General features: G+C 40.3%; 3 protein-coding genes across 3 annotated transcripts; all 3 read right to left on the reverse strand.

Annotated features, from left to right (window-relative positions):
- Nucleotides 1-471: 471 nt before the first annotated feature.
- On the reverse strand, nt 472-3019 carry LOC139453351 (uncharacterized). Its single transcript, XM_071235024.1, has 3 exons — nt 2938-3019; nt 2099-2440; nt 472-845 (listed from the first exon to the last, which is right to left on the reverse strand). The coding sequence occupies exons 1-3, from the start codon at nt 3017-3019 to the stop codon at nt 472-474; spliced, it is 798 nt and encodes a 265-aa protein (XP_071091125.1).
- Nucleotides 3020-5641: 2622 nt separating this feature from the next.
- On the reverse strand, nt 5642-8325 carry LOC139453206 (uncharacterized). The gene is made up of 3 exons (XM_071234835.1): nt 8191-8325; nt 7352-7693; nt 5642-6093 (listed from the first exon to the last, which is right to left on the reverse strand). The coding sequence occupies exons 1-3, from the start codon at nt 8270-8272 to the stop codon at nt 5732-5734; spliced, it is 786 nt and encodes a 261-aa protein (XP_071090936.1). The 5' UTR covers nt 8273-8325; the 3' UTR covers nt 5642-5731.
- Nucleotides 8326-10923: 2598 nt separating this feature from the next.
- Nucleotides 10924-13500, reverse strand: LOC139453103 (uncharacterized). The gene is made up of 3 exons (XM_071234727.1): nt 13419-13500; nt 12588-12929; nt 10924-11346 (listed from the first exon to the last, which is right to left on the reverse strand). The coding sequence occupies exons 1-3, from the start codon at nt 13498-13500 to the stop codon at nt 10985-10987; spliced, it is 786 nt and encodes a 261-aa protein (XP_071090828.1). The 3' UTR covers nt 10924-10984.
- Nucleotides 13501-19927: the final 6427 nt, after the last annotated feature.

Here is a 19927-nt window from a genome sequence, read left to right on the forward strand (position 1 = left end):
CATGGACGTGGTCTGTTTCGTGTTTGTTTTGCATCACGGACGTGGTCTGTTTCATGTTTGTTTTGCATCACGGACGTGGTCTGTTTCATGTTTGTTTTGCATCACGGACGTGGTTTATTTCATGTTTTTGTTTGTTCCGTAATCATTGTGTTGTAAGACTTGGTTTTGCATTTAATTTTCATCATGTCTTATGGTATGATGGTAGGACGCCAAATAACTTCACCATGGCTTCGATTTCAGATCGTGCTTGCCCATTTACACAATTTCGAAGTTTGATGAAAGACTAATCACAATCATGTAGGTGGTAATTTAGCCACATGGTTGATATCCCTGGACGCCAAATCAGCAATTTGCTGTTGATTGATCAGAAAGGGGAAACAAAAACACAAATTATTCTGCAATTTTTTTAATGATGCATCTATATATTGAAACATGTCAGATATCAAGCAGATATTCACCTGGTCCATGATATCATATTGTGATTGTTTGTGAGCCAGAACCGAGGTCCACAATCCTCGCGCGTCTTTCGAGAGATATTCGTTTGCCTCCGGGACGGATGACGTCACAATGGACTGAGTTTTGCAATGTGAGCTTGCCAGTCAAGATAGATACTGCAATGTCCGCTTGGCAAGATGCAATTTCAGAAAAGGTCTCGGGGTCATAGGTGATGGTGCAAACTGTTGGAAGATCGAAGAACACTGCTCTGAGAGACCAACTTCCGTGATAAATTCTCATGATGCTTCCAGGAACATAGGCCTCGTCCGTGCATGTGACTTGTACAGATCCTGTCGCACCCTTGATGACCATTATAGGATCTGGTTTCAGTGTTTGAACAGCCGATGCATCTGTTCGAAAATCCAAAACGGTTTATTAGTTTATTAGACGACACATTATCTACACATTAGGAACAATGAAACAATATATAGTGGACGGTGTAATACAGTAGTGTCAACGCTTTCTGTATAGCGTAAACGCCAGAGAATAACCAGTCTCGATTATCTGCCGAATCAGATAACCAGAAGACACCAGGTGTTCAAGAATTTTCTTCCTTTTGACTTGTTATTTATTCCATTTACCGCTGAAACATTGTCGAGCCATATTAAATGTTAACCCACTTACTCAAGAGCTAAAGCGATGAAGAAATTATTTTTTACAATTGCCAGGGTCCTGTTACAAGAAGCGGATTTGGTACTACGACTGTCGTAACCATATCCTCATTAAACATAAATTTAGGATACATATATAAATATATATCATTGTTTTCTGGAAAGAAAAAATAATACTTACAGCACTGACTTACGACGTCAATACTTTATCAACATGGATATGTTCAGTTTAAAAGTTTCAAGGAACATTTCGTAAAAATATCTAACAATAAACAGTGTCTTAGAAGCAGTTGTGAAAAATCATCTTCATTGAGAAACGTTGTCATTATGAGAATAAATGGGATTTTGTTCGCATTGGTGTTATATTTTAGCTTGATTGTTTAAAAGGGAAGTGTAAATATTACCCTGTGCAATGTAAAAAATGTGCTGAGATCCTAAACACAAACCTAAACACATATCTTGTCACATACTTTGGACGCGCTGAGTTAGAAGCTGAACATGTGTAAGGTCAAAATATGGGAAAGACCCGTATCTTAATCCCCAATATTATGCACAATATTTACACGTGTATAAATACTAAACACATTCAGACACTTAACATGTTTAAATTCTAAACATTTTTAGTAATGAAACATATTTACAAATTGAATCTAAACATGTTTAGATTATGTTGATGTTGTGCTGAAGTGATGTTCAGGCTGTGAGACGAGATATCATTTCATGTGTTTAGACCCTAAACGTGATTAGATAGCACACACCAAATGTGTATACCGTTCAGGACTTAAACACATTCTTAAACATGTTTAGATATAAACATGCACTTTATTTGTTTTCATTCTAAACATCTTTTACAATATTTGTCAATATGAGAACACTTACTTTTAAGAACGTACAGGTTATATCATAGCTTGCTTAAATAGCTAATGTCATCTAAAAGAGACAAGTGAAGTGGAAATATTCCCCTCTGTGCCGAGGATGATGAGAACACTTACTTTTAAAAACGTACACGTCGAGGAGGTGGGTCTGATCTGTGCTTCCTGTACCAATAACATGGCAGAGGTAATATCCAGAAAGACCATTTGTGATGTTCTTGACTGTAGCAGTAGCCTTCAAAGAACTGTCTTCAGGAATCTGAGGAACCACTGGGCCATCTTGTCTCCCAAGCCCTTGTTCTCTTGACCACATGGATTGCTCATAGCAGGGTATCGTGAAGAAGTAGCGTCCACAGGACAGGAATGTCCACTCCACTCTGTCATACTGCTCGCCCGGATGTAGAGTAACCGGGCACGTGAGTGTGACGTCATCACCGGATGTGAAGGAAAGTCTTGACTGTTCTATTAGTTATAAATGATTGAACTAAGAGATAATTAATAGAATTTGGAATCTAAAATGAGAATATAAATTTTGTTTTGGTCAAACTATTCTTGTCTAGATTCTACCCCAGGCTTGTATCAGTGTGGAGTGAGGGAGTTGGTCATGTGGGGTTTAACACAGTGACCCTCTTAAACAATATGACGAGATGAAATCAGGCAACAACTGCCGATTAATTGGAAGTCGAAGGCCTTAAACCTCATCCGGACTTCATATCAGATCATATCATCAACATCAACATGTAATGCAATCGAATAATCATAGTATTCACTGACCTTTCCAAATAGTGTCCAAAACAACACGCTTGTCAGCCAGTGACCACATGTCATTATAATCATTAGCATTGAAAAATTTAGTTCTAGTTCAATTTAATTTGTGAGATAATTTGGCTGAATTAATCGTTTTTCTTCTTTTTTTCGAAAGAGTTCTATGTTAAGAGTATATACTGAATAGTACGCACCGTAAGAGTCTGGCAGGAAACTCAACTGTTCCGTGACCATGGGCAGACACAGGAGAACGACGGCCAGTCCAGTGAGGGTCATCTTGGATTTGCTGCAGTGTCCCACCGTCTTGTGTTTAAATCCCCTCCTTGTATTTACATGACACACTGACCTATCTGCTAAACAAATACATTTACCCTGATTAGCGCCACGTCAAATTGCAAGTAACTATAACACTCCTTTGGTAAATCTTCAGGCGTGTTAAAGGAACAGAAGTAGACCTCAAGTTATCCAGCGCCGTTCATTCCTTCGGGATGCACTGCCATTACTGTTTGAAAAGGTTAATACACCAACCCCACTACACCAGAGGCTATGCTCTACATGTTCAACCATTGATGACGAAGTTAGTGAGTGAGTTGGGTTTAACGCCGCTTTTAACAGTATTACAGTTATATCGCGGCGTGTCAGCTTAATGTGGGAGGAAAGCCCGAAGTGATGCAGGTCTCAGACGTTTACCACTTCGGTGAAACTCACGAGCACGGGCATGGTGCTTACAAACCTAGAAACATAATCGGGGCGAACCGGGATTCGAACCAACAATCATAGGTTTCTGGCATGTCTAAGGGACGCAACTCTGCACAGCGAATCTCGGCGCCTTAGACGACTGGGCCACCCGTGCCCCCCTTTACATCTGAATCAGGCATGGAATGACGAAATGAAATATTGTTTTCTGAACTATAAAATAATGTTTAGCCAAATAATTAGGCCATGTTGCGACATTTGAATTTACCGGCGTCATACCGGGGGCGCCCTGACAGCATTCGACTCAAAGTTCTTCTTTGTACAATAATAAGACTTGTCAGCTGAGCGGAATAATGCCGATAACGAAAATAGATACAGTTTGTCACGCGAATGTGTTTTGGGAAGGTAAATACTGGTATCCTGTCTCAGGAAAACATTGTATTTAGCGAACCTTGGCGTGCTCCTCGTGCTCACGCAGTAATACGCACCCTATGAAGTCATCAGAAACGTCCAATCTAACGTACACAAACAGAAACTGATATTGGTATAATTCATGAAACATGGCATCATATTGCCTTAGTTGCTTATACTGTCACAATCAAAATCACATGTGACCAACCAAGGGACCTTATGGGTGAAAAATCACATTTTGATTTCTTATAATTTTTTTAAACTACAATATCTTAGTAACATAAAAATACACTTCACAACCATCACTTCATATGTATTGCAGATACATGGTATCAAACATTTGGACTTATTTTCTGCAAAATCCAATTTTCAGTCTTGAAGTAACAGCTGTTGTAATAATTTAGATATAATAACTGATTAATCGAAAGTAGACATGGTAGCTCAATTTTTATTAATAATGCTTTTATTACATTGCAAACTAAAAAGAAAGAAGTAAGATATTTTTTCACAGTCCTCAAACATGGCGATATTTAAGAAGAAAGTTGACAACAGACATTTGGACTCATTTTCTGCAAAGTCCAACTCTCAGGCTGATGACTGTTTATGTAATAATTGCAGTTTTTAGATATAATGGCGATTTTTACGGAAGAAAGTTGAGGTCAAACGTCTTTCTTTGTGACGTCACAGCAGAATTGTATCCTAGCACCCATAAGGTCCCTTTCTCCCCGCGGGTCACATATCTGGTAGTGGTACAATGTGACACTAATCAAACGCAGGCCGTCACTTTGTAGGCACTTGGCTAGGCGCCTTCATTGGCAATGACAAGACAAATTTGTTCAGTCGAATCCCGATGGTTCTAAGTTTTTCCCAGTTAGTCACGAGTCTGGCCGGCCTGACCCTGTCCTACATTGATAGATGGGCTGAGAGTAAGTAAAACTATGTGAGTATAGTTGGTGTTGCGTTTCTTTGTTATGCGAGTATGAATACTGATAGAGACAACTTGGAGTAAGCGTCGTTAGACCAATCACTCCATGACGGAGCCGAACCGCTGGGGCCAAGGCGAGTGGCAAAGTCATGGCGTAATTGACCATGATGACCAGGAACGGCAATACATTTAGTAACTGTAGTAGGGTCGCAGTTACGACACTTATCTAAATGTCAGTTTGCAACCGATTTCTTAATGAAATCGTTCTGATTAATCTGTCCCGGGCTGGAGTTGGTGCCCCTGGTCGTCCAGATCGGCGTCGATCTGCTGACAACAGAATGAAACACACATGAAGCGATTGGGAAACAATATTCTGACGTGTGTCCACCTGCAACATGCCTATGGCACGAAAACGTTCAGCACCTTCCACACGACGCAGGATCAATGCTATTTTTTCCTTAATGATTAAATGTGTTTAAGAAAGTGTCTCCGAGGGTTTGGTTCCAAGAAAACAATATGCGTCTACTCATAACCAAATGTGAGCGACAACGGTAAATCAGGCATAACGCCCATTGCACGTGCTGTTCGAGGTCACATGCTTCATGACTGCCACAATGTTGTGTTTGGGAGCTTCTTTTCTTGGTAAATATTCTTGCCACAGAAATCACTGTGTTTGTTTTGTTCCGCAATCATTGTTTTGTAAGACTTGGTTTTGCATTAATTTTAAATTTCATCATGTTATGATGGTAGGACGCCAAATGACTTTACCATGGCTTCGATTTCAGATTGAAGTTTGATGAAAAAGTCATCACAATCATGAACGTGGGAATTTGGCCACTTGGTTGATATCCCTGAACGCCAGATCAGCAATTAGCTGTTTATCGATCAGAAAGGAGAAACAAAAACACAAATTATTCTGCAATGTTTTTTTAAAAATGCATCTATATTGAAACATGTCAGTTATCAAGCAGACCGAGGTCCACAATCCTCGCGCGTTTTAGGAGAGATATCCGTTTGCCTCCGGGACGGATGACGTCACAATGGACTGAGTTTTGCAATGTGAGCTTGCCAGTCAAGATGGATACTGCAATGTCCGCTTGGCAAGATGCAATTTCAGAAAAGGTCTCGGGGTCATAGGTGATGGTGCAAACTGTTGGAAGATCGAAGAATGCTGCTCTGAAAGACCAACTTCCGTGATAAATTCTCATGATGCTTCCAGGAACATAGGCCTCGTCCGTGCATGTGACTTTTACAGATCCTGTTGCACCCTTGATGACCATTATAGGATCTGGTTTCAATATTTGAACAGCCGATGCATCTGTTAGAAAACCCAAAGCAGTTTATTAGTTAATTAGACGACACATTATCTACACATTAGGAACAATGAAACAATATATAGTGGACGGTGTAATACAGTAGTGTCAGCGCTTTCTCTATAGCGTAAACGCCAGAGAATAACCAGTCTCGATTATCTGCCGAATCAGATAACGAGAAGACACCAGGTGCTCAAGAATTTTCTTCCTTTTGACTTGTTATTTATTCCATTTACAGCTGAAACATTGTCGAGCCATGTTAAATGTTAACCCACTTACTCAAGAACTCAAGCGATGAAGAAATTATTTTTTACCATTGCCAAGGTCCTGTTACAAGAAGCGGATTTGGCACTACGACTGTCGTAACCATATCTTCATTAAAAATAAATTTAGGATACATATATAAATATATATCATTGCTTTGTGGAAAGAAAAAATAATACTTACAGCACTGATTTACGACGTCAATACTTTATCAACATGGATATGTTCAGTTTAAAAGTTTCAAGGAACATTTCGTAAAAATATCTAACAATAAACAGTGTCTTAGAAGCAGTTGTGAAAAATCATCTTCATTGAGAAACGTTGTCATTATGAGAATAAATGTGATTTTGTTCGCATTGGTGTTATATTTTAGCTTGATTGAAAAGTTTAAAAGGGAAGTGTAAATATTACCCTGTGCAATGTAAAAAATGTGCTGAGATCCTAAACACAAACCTAAACACATATCTTGTCACATACTTTGGACGCGCTGAGTTAGAAGCTGAACATTTGTAAGGTCAAAATATGGGAAAGACCCGTATCTTAATCCCCAATATTATGCACTATATTTACACGTGTATAAATACTAAACACATTCAGACACTTAACATGTTTAAATTCTAAACATTTTTAGTAATGAAACATATTTACAAATTGAATCTAAACATGTTTAGATTATGTTGATGTTGTGCTGAAGTGATGTTCAGGCTGTGAGACGAGATATCATTTCATGTGTTTAGACCCTAAACGTGATTAGATAGGACACACCAAATGTATATACCGTTCAGGACTTAAACACATTCTTAAACATGTTTAGATATAAACATGTACTTTATTTGTTTTCATTCTAAACATCTTTTACAATATTTGTCAATATGAGAACACTTACGTTTAAGAACGTGCACGTTATATTATAGCTTGCTTCAATAGCCAATGTCATCTAAAAGAGACACGTGAAGTGGAAATATTCCACCGTGTGCCGTGGATGATGAGAGCACTTACTTTTAAGAACGTACACGTCGAGGAGGTGTGTCTGATCTGTGCTTCCTGTACCAATAACTTGACAGAGGTAATATCCAGAAAGACCATTTGTGATGTTCTTGACTGTAGCAGTAGCCTTCAAAGAACTGTCTTCAGGAATCTGAGGAACCACTGGGCCATCTTGTCTCCCAAGCCCTTGTTCTCTTGACCACATGGATTGCTCATAGCAGGGTATCGTGAAGAAGTAGCGTCCACAGGACAGGAATGTCCACTCCACTCTGTCATACTGCTCGCCCGGATGTAGAGTAACCGGGCACGTGAGTGTGACGTCATCACCGGATGTGAAGGAAAGTCTTGACTGTTCTAATAGTTATAAATGATTGAACTAAGAGATAATTGATAGAATTTGGAATCTAAAATGAGAATATAAATTTTGTTTTGGTCAAACTATTTTTGTCTAGATTCTACCCCAGGCTTGTATCAGTGTGGCGTGAGGGAATTGGTCATGTGGGGTTTAACACAGTGACCCTCTTAAACAATATGACGAGATGAAATCAGGCAACAACTGCCGATTAATTGGAAGTCGAAGGCCTTAAACCTCATCCGGGCTTCATATCAGATCATATCATCAACATCAACATGTAATGCAATCGAATAATCATAGTATTCACTGATCTTTCCAAATAGTGTCCAAAACAACACACGTGTCAGCCAGTGACCACATGTCATTATAATCGTTAGCATTGGAAAATTTAGTTCTAGTTCAATTTAATTTGTGAGATATTTTGGCTGAATTAATCGTTTTTCTTCTTTTTTTCGAAAGAGTTCTATGTTAAGAGTATATACTGAATAGTACGCACCGTAAAAGTCTGGCAGGAAACTCAACTGTTCCGTGACCATGGGCAGACACAGGAGAACGACGGCCAGTCCAGTGAGGGTCATCTTGGATTTGCTGCAGTGTCCCACCGTCTTGTGTTTAAATCCCCTCCTGGTATTTACATGGCACACTGACCTATCTGCTAAACAAATACATTTACCCTGATTAGCGCCACGTCAAATTGCAAGTAACTATAACACTCCTTTGGTAAATCTTCAGGCGTGTTAAAGGAACAGAAGTAGACCTCAAGTTATCCAGCGCCGTTCATCCCTTCGGGATGCACTGCCATTACTGTTTGAAAAGGTTAATACACCAACCCCACTACACCAGAGGCTATGCTCTACATGTTCAACCATTGATGACGAAGTGAGTGAGTGAGTTGGGTTTAACGCCGCTTTTAACAGTATTCCAGTTATATCACGGCGTGTCAGCTTAATGTGGGAGGAAAGCCCGAAGTGATGCAGGTCTCAGACGTTTACCACTTCGGTGAAACTCACGAGCACGGGCATGGTGCTTACAAACCTAGAAACATAATCGGGGCGAACCGGGATTCGAACCAACAATCATAGGTTTCTGGCATGTCTAAGGGACGCAACTCTGCACAGCGAATCTCGGCGCCTTAGACGACTGGGCCACCCGTGCCCCCCTTTACATCTGAATCAGGCATGGAATGACGAAATGAAATATTGTTTTCTGAACTATAAAATAATGTTTAGCCAAATAATTAGGCCATGTTGCGACATTTGAATTTACCGGCGTCATACCGGGGGCGCCCTGACAGCATTCGACTCAAAGTTCTTCTTTGTACAATAATAAGACTTGTCAGCTGAGTGGAATAATGCCGATAACGAAAATAGATACAGTTTGTCACGCGAATGTGTTTTGGGAAGGTAAATACTGGTATCCTGTCTCAGGAAAACATTGTATTTAGCGAACCTTGGCGTGCTCCTCGTGCTCACGCAGTAATACGCACCCTATGAAGTCATCATAAACGTCCAATCTAACGTACACAAACAGAAACTGATATTGGTATAATTCATGAAACATGGCATCATATTGCCTTAGTTGCTTATACTGTCACAATCAAAATCACATGTGACCAACCAAGGGACCTTATGGGTGAAAAATCACATTTTGATTTCTTATAATTTTTTTAAACTACAATATCTTAGTAACATAAAAATACACTTCACAACCATCACTTCATATGTATTGCAGATACATGGTATCAAACATTTGGACTTATTTTCTGCAAAATCCAATTTTCAGTCTTGAAGTAACAGCTGTTGTAATAATTTAGATATAATAACTGATTAATCGAAAGTAGACATGGTAGCTCAATTTTTATTAATAATGCTTTTATTACATTGCAAACTAAAAAGAAAGAAGTAAGATATTTTTTCACAGTCCTCAAACATGGCGATATTTAAGAAGAAAGTTGACAACAGACATTTGGACTCATTTTCTGCAAAGTCCAACTCTCAGGCTGATGACTGTTTATGTAATAATTGCAGTTTTTAGATATAATGGCGATTTTTACGGAAGAAAGTTGAGGTCAAACGTCTTTCTTTGTGACGTCACAGCAGAATTGTATCCTAGCACCCATAAGGTCCCTTTCTCCCCGCGGGTCACATATCTGGTAGTGGTACAATGTGACACTAATCAAACGCAGGCCGTCACTTTGTAGGCACTTGGCTAGGCGCCTTCATTGGCAATGACAAGACAAATTTGTTCAGTCGAATCCCGATGGTTCTAAGTTTTTCCCAGTTAGTCACGAGTCTGGCCGGCCTGACCCTGTCCTACATTGATAGATGGGCTGAGAGTAAGTAAAACTATGTGAGTATAGTTGGTGTTGCGTTTCTTTGTTATGCGAGTATGAATACTGATAGAGACAACTTGGAGTAAGCGTCGTTAGACCAATCACTCCATGACGGAGCCGAACCGCTGGGGCCAAGGCGAGTGGCAAAGTCATGGCGTAATTGACCATGATGACCAGGAACGGCAATACATTTAGTAACTGTAGTAGGGTCGCAGTTACGACACTTATCTAAATGTCAGTTTGCAACCGATTTCTTAATGAAATCGTTCTGATTAATCTGTCCCGGGCTGGAGTTGGTGCCCCTGGTCGTCCAGAGCGGCGTCGATCTGCTGACAACAGAATGAAACACACATGAAGCGATTGGGAAACAATATTCTGACGTGTGTCCACCTGCAACATGCCTATGGCACGAAAACGTTCAGCACCTTCCACACGACGCAGGATCAATGCTATTTTTTCCTTAATGATTAAATGTGTTTAAGAAAGTGTCTCCGAGGGTTTGGTTCCAAGAAAACAATATGCGTCTACTCATAACCAAATGTGAGCGACAACGGTAAATCAGGCATAACGCCCATTGCACGTGCTGTTCGAGGTCACATGCTTCATGACTGCCACAATGTTGTGTTTGGGAGCTTCTTTTCTTGGTAAATATTCTTGCCACAGAAATCACTGTGTTTGTTTTGTTCCGCAATCATTGTTTTGTAAGACTTGGTTTTGCATTAATTTTAAATTTCATCATGTTATGATGGTAGGACGCCAAATGACTTTACCATGGCTTCGATTTCAGATTGAAGTTTGATGAAAAAGTCATCACAATCATGAACGTGGGAATTTGGCCACTTGGTTGATATCCCTGAACGCCAGATCAGCAATTAGCTGTTTATCGATCAGAAAGGAGAAACAAAAACACAAATTATTCTGCAATGTTTTTTTAAAAATGCATCTATATTGAAACATGTCAGTTATCAAGCAGACCGAGGTCCACAATCCTCGCGCGTTTTAGGAGAGATATCCGTTTGCCTCCGGGACGGATGACGTCACAATGGACTGAGTTTTGCAATGTGAGCTTGCCAGTCAAGATGGATACTGCAATGTCCGCTTGGCAAGATGCAATTTCAGAAAAGGTCTCGGGGTCATAGGTGATGGTGCAAACTGTTGGAAGATCGAAGAATGCTGCTCTGAAAGACCAACTTCCGTGATAAATTCTCATGATGCTTCCAGGAACATAGGCCTCGTCCGTGCATGTGACTTGTACAGATCCTGTCGCACCCTTGACGACCAGTATAGGATCTGGTTTCAGTGTTTGAACAGCCGATGCATCTGTTAGAAAACCCAAAGCGGTTTATTAGTTAATTAGACGACACATTATCCACACATTAGGAAGACTGAACCAATATATAGTGGACGTTGCATTACAGTAGTTTCAGCGCTTTCTCCATAGCGTAAACGCCAGAGAATAACCAGTCTCGATTATCTGCCGAATCAGAAAACCCGAAGACACCAGGTGATCAAGAATGTCCTTCCTTATGATTTATTATTTATTCCATTTACAGCTGAAACTTCGTCGAGGCATATTAAGTGTTAACCCACTTCCTCAAGAACTCAAGCGATGAAGAAATTATTTTTTTACTATGGCCAGGGTCCTGTTACAAGAAGCGGATTTGTCACTACGACTGTCGTAGCCATATTCTTTTTAAACATAAATTTAGGATAAATATATAAATATAAAAATGTTTTGTGGAAAGAAAAAATAATACTTACAGTACTGATTTACGACGTCAAAACTTTATCAACATGGATATGTTCAGTTTAAAAGTATCAAGGAACATTTCGTAAAAATATCTAACAATAAACAGTGTCTTAGAAGCAGTTGTGAAAAATCATCTTCATTGAGAAACGTTGTCATTATGAGAATAAATGTGATTTTGTTCGCATTGGTGTTATATTTTAGCTGGCTTGAAAAGTTTAAAAAGGTAGTGTAAATATTACCCTGTGCAATGTAAAAAATGTGCTGAGATCCTAAAACACAAACCTAAACACATATCTTGTCACATACTAGTACTTTGGACGCGCTGAGTTAGAAGCTGAACATGTGTAAGGTCAAAATATGGGGAAAACACGTATCTTAATCCCCAATATTATGCACTATATTTACACGTGTATAAATACTAAACACGTTCAGACAGAACATGTTTAAATTCTAAACATTTTAAGTAATGAAAAATGTTTACAATCTTAACATGTTTAGATTTTTGGGATGTTGTGCTGAAGTGATGTTCAGGGTGTGAGACGAGATATCATTTCATGTGTTTTGACCCTAAACGTGATTAGATAGCACACACCAAATGTGTATACCGTTCAGGACTTAAACACATTCTTAAACATGTATTTTATGTGTTTTCATTCTAAACATTTTATTACAATATTTGTCAATATAAAAACACTTACTTTTAAGAACGTGCACGTTATATCATAGCTTGCTTCAATAGCTAATGTCATCTAAAAGTGACACGTGAAGAGGAAATATTCCCGTCTGTGCCGAGGATGGTAAGAACACTTACTTTTAAGAACGTACACGTCGAGGAGGTGGTACTGATCTGTGCTTCCTGTACCAATAACATGACAGAGGTAATATCCAGAAAGACCATTTGTGATGTTCTTGACTGTAGCAGTAGCCTTCACAGAACTGTTTTCAGGAATCTGGGGAATCACTGGGCCTTCTTGTCTCTCAAGTCCTTGTTCTCTTGACCACACGGATTGTTCATGGCAGGGGATCTTGAAGTAGTAGCGTCCACAGGACAGGAACGTCCACTCCACTCTGTCATACTGCTCGCCCGGATGTAGAGTAACCGGGCACGTGAGTGTGACGTCATCACCGGATGTGAAGGAAAGTCTTGACTGTTCTATTGGGAATAAATGATTGAACGAAGAGATAATTAATAGAATTTGGAATCTAAAATGAGAATGTAAATTTTGTTTTGGTGAAACTATTCTTGTCTAGATCCTATCCCAGGCTTGTATCAGTGTGGAGTGAGGGAGTTAGTCATGTGGGGTTTAACACAGTGACTCTCTTGAAAAATATGGCGATTTTGAAATCAGGCAACAACTGCCGATTAATTGGAAGTCGAAGGCCTTAAACCTCATCCGGACTTCATATCAGATCATATCATCAACATCAACATGTAATGCAATCGAATAATCATAGTATTCACTGATCTTTCCAAATAGTGTCCAAAACAACATACTTGTCAGCCAGTGACCACATGTCATTATAATCATTAGCATTTAGTTCTAGCTCAATTTAATTTGTGAGATATTTTGGCTGAATTAATCGTTTTTCTTCTTTTTCCGAAAGAGTTCTATGTTAAGAATATATACTGAATAGTACGAACCGTAAAAGTCTGGCAGGAAACCGTACTGTCCCGTGACCATGGGCAGACACAGGAGAACGACGCCCAGTACAGTGAGGGTCATCTTGGATTTGCTGCAGTGTCCCACCGTCTTGTGTTTAAATCCCCTCCTTGTATTTACATTGCGCCCTGACGTATCTGCTAAATAAATACATTTACCCTGATCAGCGTCACGTCAAATTGCAAGTAACTATAACACTCCTTTGGTAAATCTCAGACGTGTTAAAGGAATAGAAGTAGACCTCAAGTTATTCAGTGCCGTTCATTCCTTCGGGATGCAATGTCATTACTTTTTGAAAAGGTTAATAATAATTGCAACGAGAACACTCCTTTGGTAAATGTTAGAAGCAGACCTCAAGTTATGCAGCGCCGTTCATTCCTGGATAGCGTGGATACAATCTGATTAAGAAAACCTACATTTGTATTTTTTTATGATACATAGTTAAGACACACTGCCATTACTGTTTGAAAAGGTTAATACAGGATAGCGGTGTGTAGAACATCAAGCGTTGTGTGAGGGGTGTGTGGGGGTGTGTGTGGGGTCCTGTACGTTATGAGATCCGTTTTCGTTCATGTTTTTGGCTGTCTGTTCTCATTTAGGGTCCACGGTGGACCAATCCTTCTCAGGTTCCGAAATCTGCTGTGCCTTGGTCGTGTCAGGAGCTTATGATCGTGCCTTCTGATCGTGCCTTCGAATCATATTTAGCTGATACCACGGTATTGACTGGGTTTCCGATATCAATATCTGTTTTTGCAGATATTGACTGTAAGCGCCGTCAGTGCACTATCAAAGATTTACTTGGGAATATATGTACCTAGAGCTTGCTTTCAACAATCTGATATCACATACCCTACCAGACACCAGACACCAGACACAAGACACCAGACATCAACTGAGTCATCTGTTCAAGACCGTCAATGAGTTGCATGAAGTATTTACACTTCTGCACTGTCATGTGATAATAAGTGATGTTAAGTCGTTTGTTAATTCAAAGGTTACTGACATAAATCAGTTTAATGTATGCAACTAATGTGACTTTACTGGCAGTCTAATGTCCCCGTGAATGACGTTAGATGACATCAAGTCATCGTTCTTGAGATATACATTAATTTTACGACAGACAGACAGACAGACAGTAAAGATAAGGCTACACCACATGCCAGAGATGTCACTCAGGGATCTGAACACGTGAAGAGATCGATTACATAGGCGTTATTATTAATATAACTGTTCGAGTGCTCTTTTAGTTGGCGTTCGGATAGCCTTGTGGTTAAAGCCTTCGCTTGTTACGCCGAAGACCGGGTTCGATTCCCATAACGGTGTCCCGCGCCGTGATGGTGTTGGATATTGCTGGAAGCGGCATAAAACTATACTCAGCTACTTCATCTTTTGGGGGCACGGGTAACCATCGTGTAGCAAATGATACGCACTGTGGGTTTGCCAGAATCATATGATTGTGGGCTCATGTCCCAGACTCGCATTGATAATAAAAAAAATTCAGTGGTTTGTCAGTGCCCACCCAGCCCGGGGATTTCACCAAAATGATAATCGCCAAAGACCTGCAGGATTCCCCACAGAAAGCTGACACGACTTGATGTAACTAAAAAGTTCTTCAAAGTGGCGTTATCTGATCTTCATGTTATGTGGTAAATTTAACTGAGTAGTTGAGTTCGATGGCAGCACATGCGTCAAGAATTCAAGAATATTCGAAACCCACACCCATTCCCTGAACAAGTGTAGGTCGCAGTTGACATGATGCCGTTACAGACAGTTACATGACGCTAAATGTATTCGTTCGTGTCATTGGTGTGGTGCGACTGCCTGGAGCTTCACCCACACAGCCTACTGACCAACATGTATAAATAATGTATGCATGGAAATGGTTGAAAGGAGGAAAGGCCAATGTAAAGGTATACATGAGTGATGTAAACCACACGATTGACTGTTGACTGGAGGACTGCGGGCACTGAATTCCTTTGAGTATAGATTTGTGGGTTAACTTTCAATTTTAATTTAGACGTTGACATGTCAAATTATTAACAAGAATGTATGCGTGAGTGAGTTGGGTTTAACGTCGCTTTTAACAGTATTCCAGTTATATCGCTGCCTGTCAGCTTAATGTGGGAGGAAAGCCCGAAGTCATGCAGGTCTAAAACGTTTAGCACTTCGGTGAAACCCACGAGCACGGGTATGGTGCTTACAAACCTAGAAACATAATCGGGGCGAACCGGGATTCGAACCCACAATCATAGGTTTCTAGCATGCCCAAGGGCGCAACTCTGCACAGCAAATCGGGGGCGCCTTAGACGACTGGGCCACCCGTGCCCCCTTTACATCTGAATCAGGCATGGAATGACGAAATGAAATATTGTTTTCTGAACCATAAAATAATGTTTAGCCAAATAATTAGGCCATGTTGCAACATTTGAATTTACCGGCGTCATACCGGGGGCGTCCTGACAGCATTCGACTCAAAGTTCTTCTTTGTACAATAATAAGACTTGTCAGCTCCGCGGAATAATGCCGATAACGAAAATAAATACAGTTTGTCACGCGAATGTGTTTTGGGAAGGTAAATGCTGGTTTCCTGTCTCAGGAAAACATTGTATTTAGCGAACCTTGGCGTGCTCCTCGTACTCACGCAGTAATACGCGCCCTATGACGTCATCAGAAACGTCGAATCTGACGGACACAAACAGAAACTGATATTGGTGTAATTCATGAAACATTGGCCTCATCTTGCCTTAGTTGCTTATACTGTCACAATCAAAATCACATGTGACCCACCAAGGGACCTTATGGGTGAAAAATCACATTTTGATTTCTTATAATTTTTTAAAACTACAGTATCTTAGTAACATAAAAATACACTTCACAACCATCACTTCATATGTATTGCAGATACATGGCATCAAACATTTGGACTTATTTTCTGCAAAATCCAGTTTTCAGTCTTGAAGTAACAGCTGTTGTAATAATTTAGATATAATGACTGATTAATCGAAAGTAGGCATGTTAGCTGAATTTTTTTAAATAATGCTTTTATTACATTGCAAACTAACAAGAAAGAAGTAAGGCATTTTTGCCGTCCTCATTCATGGCGACTTTTACGGAAGGAAGTGGACAACAGACATTTGGACTTATTTTCTGCAAAGTCCCACTTTCAGGCTGATGACCGTTTATGTAATAATTGCAGTTTTTAGATTATGATTTCTGATTATTTAAAAGTAGACATGGATACTGAAATGCTTTGAAATAACGTTTTTATTTCATTACGAACTAACGAGAGAAAAATGCGATATTTTTTAACAGTCGGCACACATGGCGATTTTTACGGAAGGAAGTTGACGTCAAACGTCTTTCACTATGACGACACAGCAGAATTGTTTCCTAGCAGCCATAGGGTACCTTTTCTCCACGCGGGTCACATATGTGGAAGTGGTACAATGTGACACCAATCAAACGCAGGACGTCAGTTTGTAGGTATGTAGCGAGGCGCCTTCATTGGCAATGACAAGACAAAGTTGTTCAGTGTAGGGATGAGTGTGAGAATTTGGTTTGGGAGTATTGCAGTTGCTGTAAGGAGAAGAGCTTAGAGCTAAAGAGGGCCAAAATGCACTGTGGCCTTTTTTGATAATTATTGCATATATGAGTTCTTGTCTAACTGTAGAAAAAATATTGAATATTTTCATTGATGCGTTTTTGAAATATAGCCACTTAAAATTCAAAAAATGGGCCAAAGCAAGTTCCAAAAGGGCCAAAGTCACTTTGCTCGATTTTGGCTCTTTTAGCTCTCATTTCCGGGTATGGTTGAGACACCTTATTATTATATTTCAAACTATTTCAACAAAGTTGGCATTAGTTTAAATCATTTAAAAGACTTTCAATAGTATGTGTTTGTACTTTCATGGGTAGTTTATCAATCTCACATGTTAAATCCCTGCAAATGCCTGAGGGTTAGAAAGGGCCAAAATACAGACATTGGTCCTTTCCACACTTACACAAATTAAAAACGTAAGATTATTTCCTTTTTTGAATGTTTTTTTATAACAACATTTATATCTCTGCTGTCAGAATGCTTTAATGTCTTGGAATTTATCGGTAAAAAAAAGTTCATTAACATGCATAATATTTTTCTCAAAACAGACTCCACATGACATTGGCCCTTATGGCTCTAAGATCACGGTGTGTGGATATACTGTGGGAGAAAAGGTCGTTGATGATGACTATGGCTTGAAAACTAACTCAGACGTCTAATGGCCCAGTCGTAGGCATCACTGAGTCGCTTATACCGAGTTCCTGTAAGTTATGGGACGTTATAGGTTGGCTGGTTGGTTGGTTTGTTGTTTAACGCCGCGCTCAGCAATATTGCAGCTATATGACGGCGGTCTGTAAATAATCGAGTCTGGACCAGACAATCCAGTGTACCCATGTCGGGAATCGAACCCGGGTGTTCGGCGTGACGGGACTGCTGAAGACCCATTTTCTCCCTGGACCGCCACGGGTCACGAATATTGGTGACAAAACGTCTTCTTTCACTCAGCCATATCTGCGCTCATTGTACGACTGTCGTTATAGAACAGCTGAAATTCCTACTTACTTACTTACTTACTTTGGAGATTTAACGTGCGCTTTCCGACTGATGCGTATTTCGCACACGGACTGAAATTCCTGGTAGACTGTGTACGGTGTTTACAGTCACGTCTTCCGCTGGTTATTACGATCATTTGCTCACAAAATATTGTCCCAATTACGTGGAACGATGATCATGATGTCAATCACCGGATTGTCTGGTCCAGACTCGATAATTTACAGACTCCCGCCATAGAGCTGAAATACTGCTGAGTGCGGCGTTAAACTACAAACAAACAAAACAAACACAAAATATTGGTCACATAGTCCCCTTAAAGAAAGCAGAAAACGGGTAGGCTACTGACAGACCAAGGATCATAATCGGGATTCAGACAACCAAAAGGATCCTGGCATGGTGAAGGGAGGCAACTTTGGACCGGATCGGACCTCTACCGAAATGTGTAATTGTTAACGAAGACCAGAAATCAACCAATTCCCCGAGCCTGAACGTAAGATCCATTGTATTCGCCCCTTTCGGGTACAGAAGAGTTCTGTCTTAACGCTGTTCTCGAAGGGGTGAACGATATTATTAACAAGGAATATGTGTATGAATATAAAGGAATTGTACGTCAACGTTTCTAAACTTGTTCAGTCCTTTATGATCCGTGATAATGTATCCAGTAGTTTTCTGGAACATATTTAATGTAAAAAAACATTTCGAGTGACGACAAACGTTACCTAAACAGAAAAGTGCGAGAGTGAGTGAGTATGGTTTTACGCCGCTTTTAGCAATATTCCAGCAATATCACGGCGGGGGACACCAGAAATGGGCTTCACACATTGTACCCATGTCGGGAATCGAGCCCGGGTCTTCGGCGTCACTTGCGAACGCTTTAACCACTAGGCTACCCGACCGCCCCCTACACAGACAAGAGACTAGTAGAAGGTGGAGATGGAATCACTCCTGATTAATGCCCCATGCACTTAGCCCGAGTCGTCCTGTAATAGCCAAAGAGGATTTGCACTTACATGTTTCGCAACACGAGGCCTAAGATATGGCGGAAGAACGAGCGTGCCAGTATTTCGCGTACATGTGTGGAGGTGTGGAACACTCACGCAAGAAACGTTGATGCTCAACTGTATAAGAGGAATATCATACAAGGAAAACAAAGTCCTGTCAGAAATAGACAGCTGCCCGGGCACAAGCCTCAGACGAAATGTCACGTGATATGCTCCTTGTCCTTGACATTCAAGCTGTTAAGCAATGACGTTAATAGGCGGGCCAGGTATACCGTTGTAGCTAATAATAATCTGCGAACTTCTTGCGTGGCATACAAGAAAGTCATTTTTCTTTTCCCCCATACAACCCAAAGTACGCAATGTTGATAGTACACAGGTACCAACTAACTATTTCTTAGAATCGGATGGTGTTTCATTGTCAGATCTGGCTGGTTGTCTGTTGTACCCAAAACGTGAATGACAGAGCACCTGCCCAGGTTTAATATCTTGAATATTGCGGCATAAAACAAAAGTCACTCAACCACTTACATAAACAAAGACTAAGTTTAGGAGGTAGCTCCTATTGCAAAACTGGTTGATGCCCCTTTTAATGTATTCCTCACTCACGTAATGCCCTGGAAATCTTAAGCACAAATTCATTTACTTAATCTATTTACATGATAAGATGGGGGCACGGGTGGCCCAGTCGTCAAAGGCGCCGCGATTCGCTGTGCAGAGTTGCGTCCTTTGGGAATACCAGAAACCTATGACTGTGGGTTCGAATCCCGATTCGCTCCGATTATGTTACTAGGTTTGTCAGCACCATACTCGTGCTGATGGGTTTCACCGAAGTGCTAAACGTCTGAGACCTGCATGACTTCGGGCTTTCCTCCAACATTTAGCTGACACGACGCGATAT

Source organism: Haliotis cracherodii, unplaced genomic scaffold (genome assembly GCF_022045235.1).
Source record: "Haliotis cracherodii isolate W230 unplaced genomic scaffold, xgHalCrac1.p SCAF_9, whole genome shotgun sequence".
NCBI lineage: Eukaryota > Metazoa > Mollusca > Gastropoda > Lepetellida > Haliotidae > Haliotis > Haliotis cracherodii.

Bases quoted from the DNA above. Each gene is read 5' to 3' on its own strand.
- LOC139453103 (XM_071234727.1), bottom strand. From the start codon at position 13,500: ATGACCCTCACTGTACTGGGCGTCGTTCTCCTGTGTCTGCCCATGGTC. The intron at 12,930-13,418 runs GTTCGTACTATT...TATTCCCAATAG, and splicing joins TTTCCTGCCAGACTTTTACG to AACAGTCAAGACTTTCCTTC. The intron at 11,347-12,587 runs GTAAGTGTTCTT...GTTTTCTAACAG, and splicing joins CGACGTGTACGTTCTTAAAA to ATGCATCGGCTGTTCAAACA.
- LOC139453351 (XM_071235024.1), bottom strand. From the start codon at position 3,019: ATGACCCTCACTGGACTGGCCGTCGTTCTCCTGTGTCTGCCCATGGTC. The intron at 2,441-2,937 runs GTGCGTACTATT...TATAACTAATAG, and splicing joins TTTCCTGCCAGACTCTTACG to AACAGTCAAGACTTTCCTTC. The intron at 846-2,098 runs GTAAGTGTTCTC...ATTTTCGAACAG, and splicing joins CGACGTGTACGTTTTTAAAA to ATGCATCGGCTGTTCAAACA.
- LOC139453206 (XM_071234835.1), bottom strand. From the start codon at position 8,272: ATGACCCTCACTGGACTGGCCGTCGTTCTCCTGTGTCTGCCCATGGTC. The intron at 7,694-8,190 runs GTGCGTACTATT...TATAACTATTAG, and splicing joins TTTCCTGCCAGACTTTTACG to AACAGTCAAGACTTTCCTTC. The intron at 6,094-7,351 runs GTAAGTGCTCTC...GTTTTCTAACAG, and splicing joins CGACGTGTACGTTCTTAAAA to ATGCATCGGCTGTTCAAATA.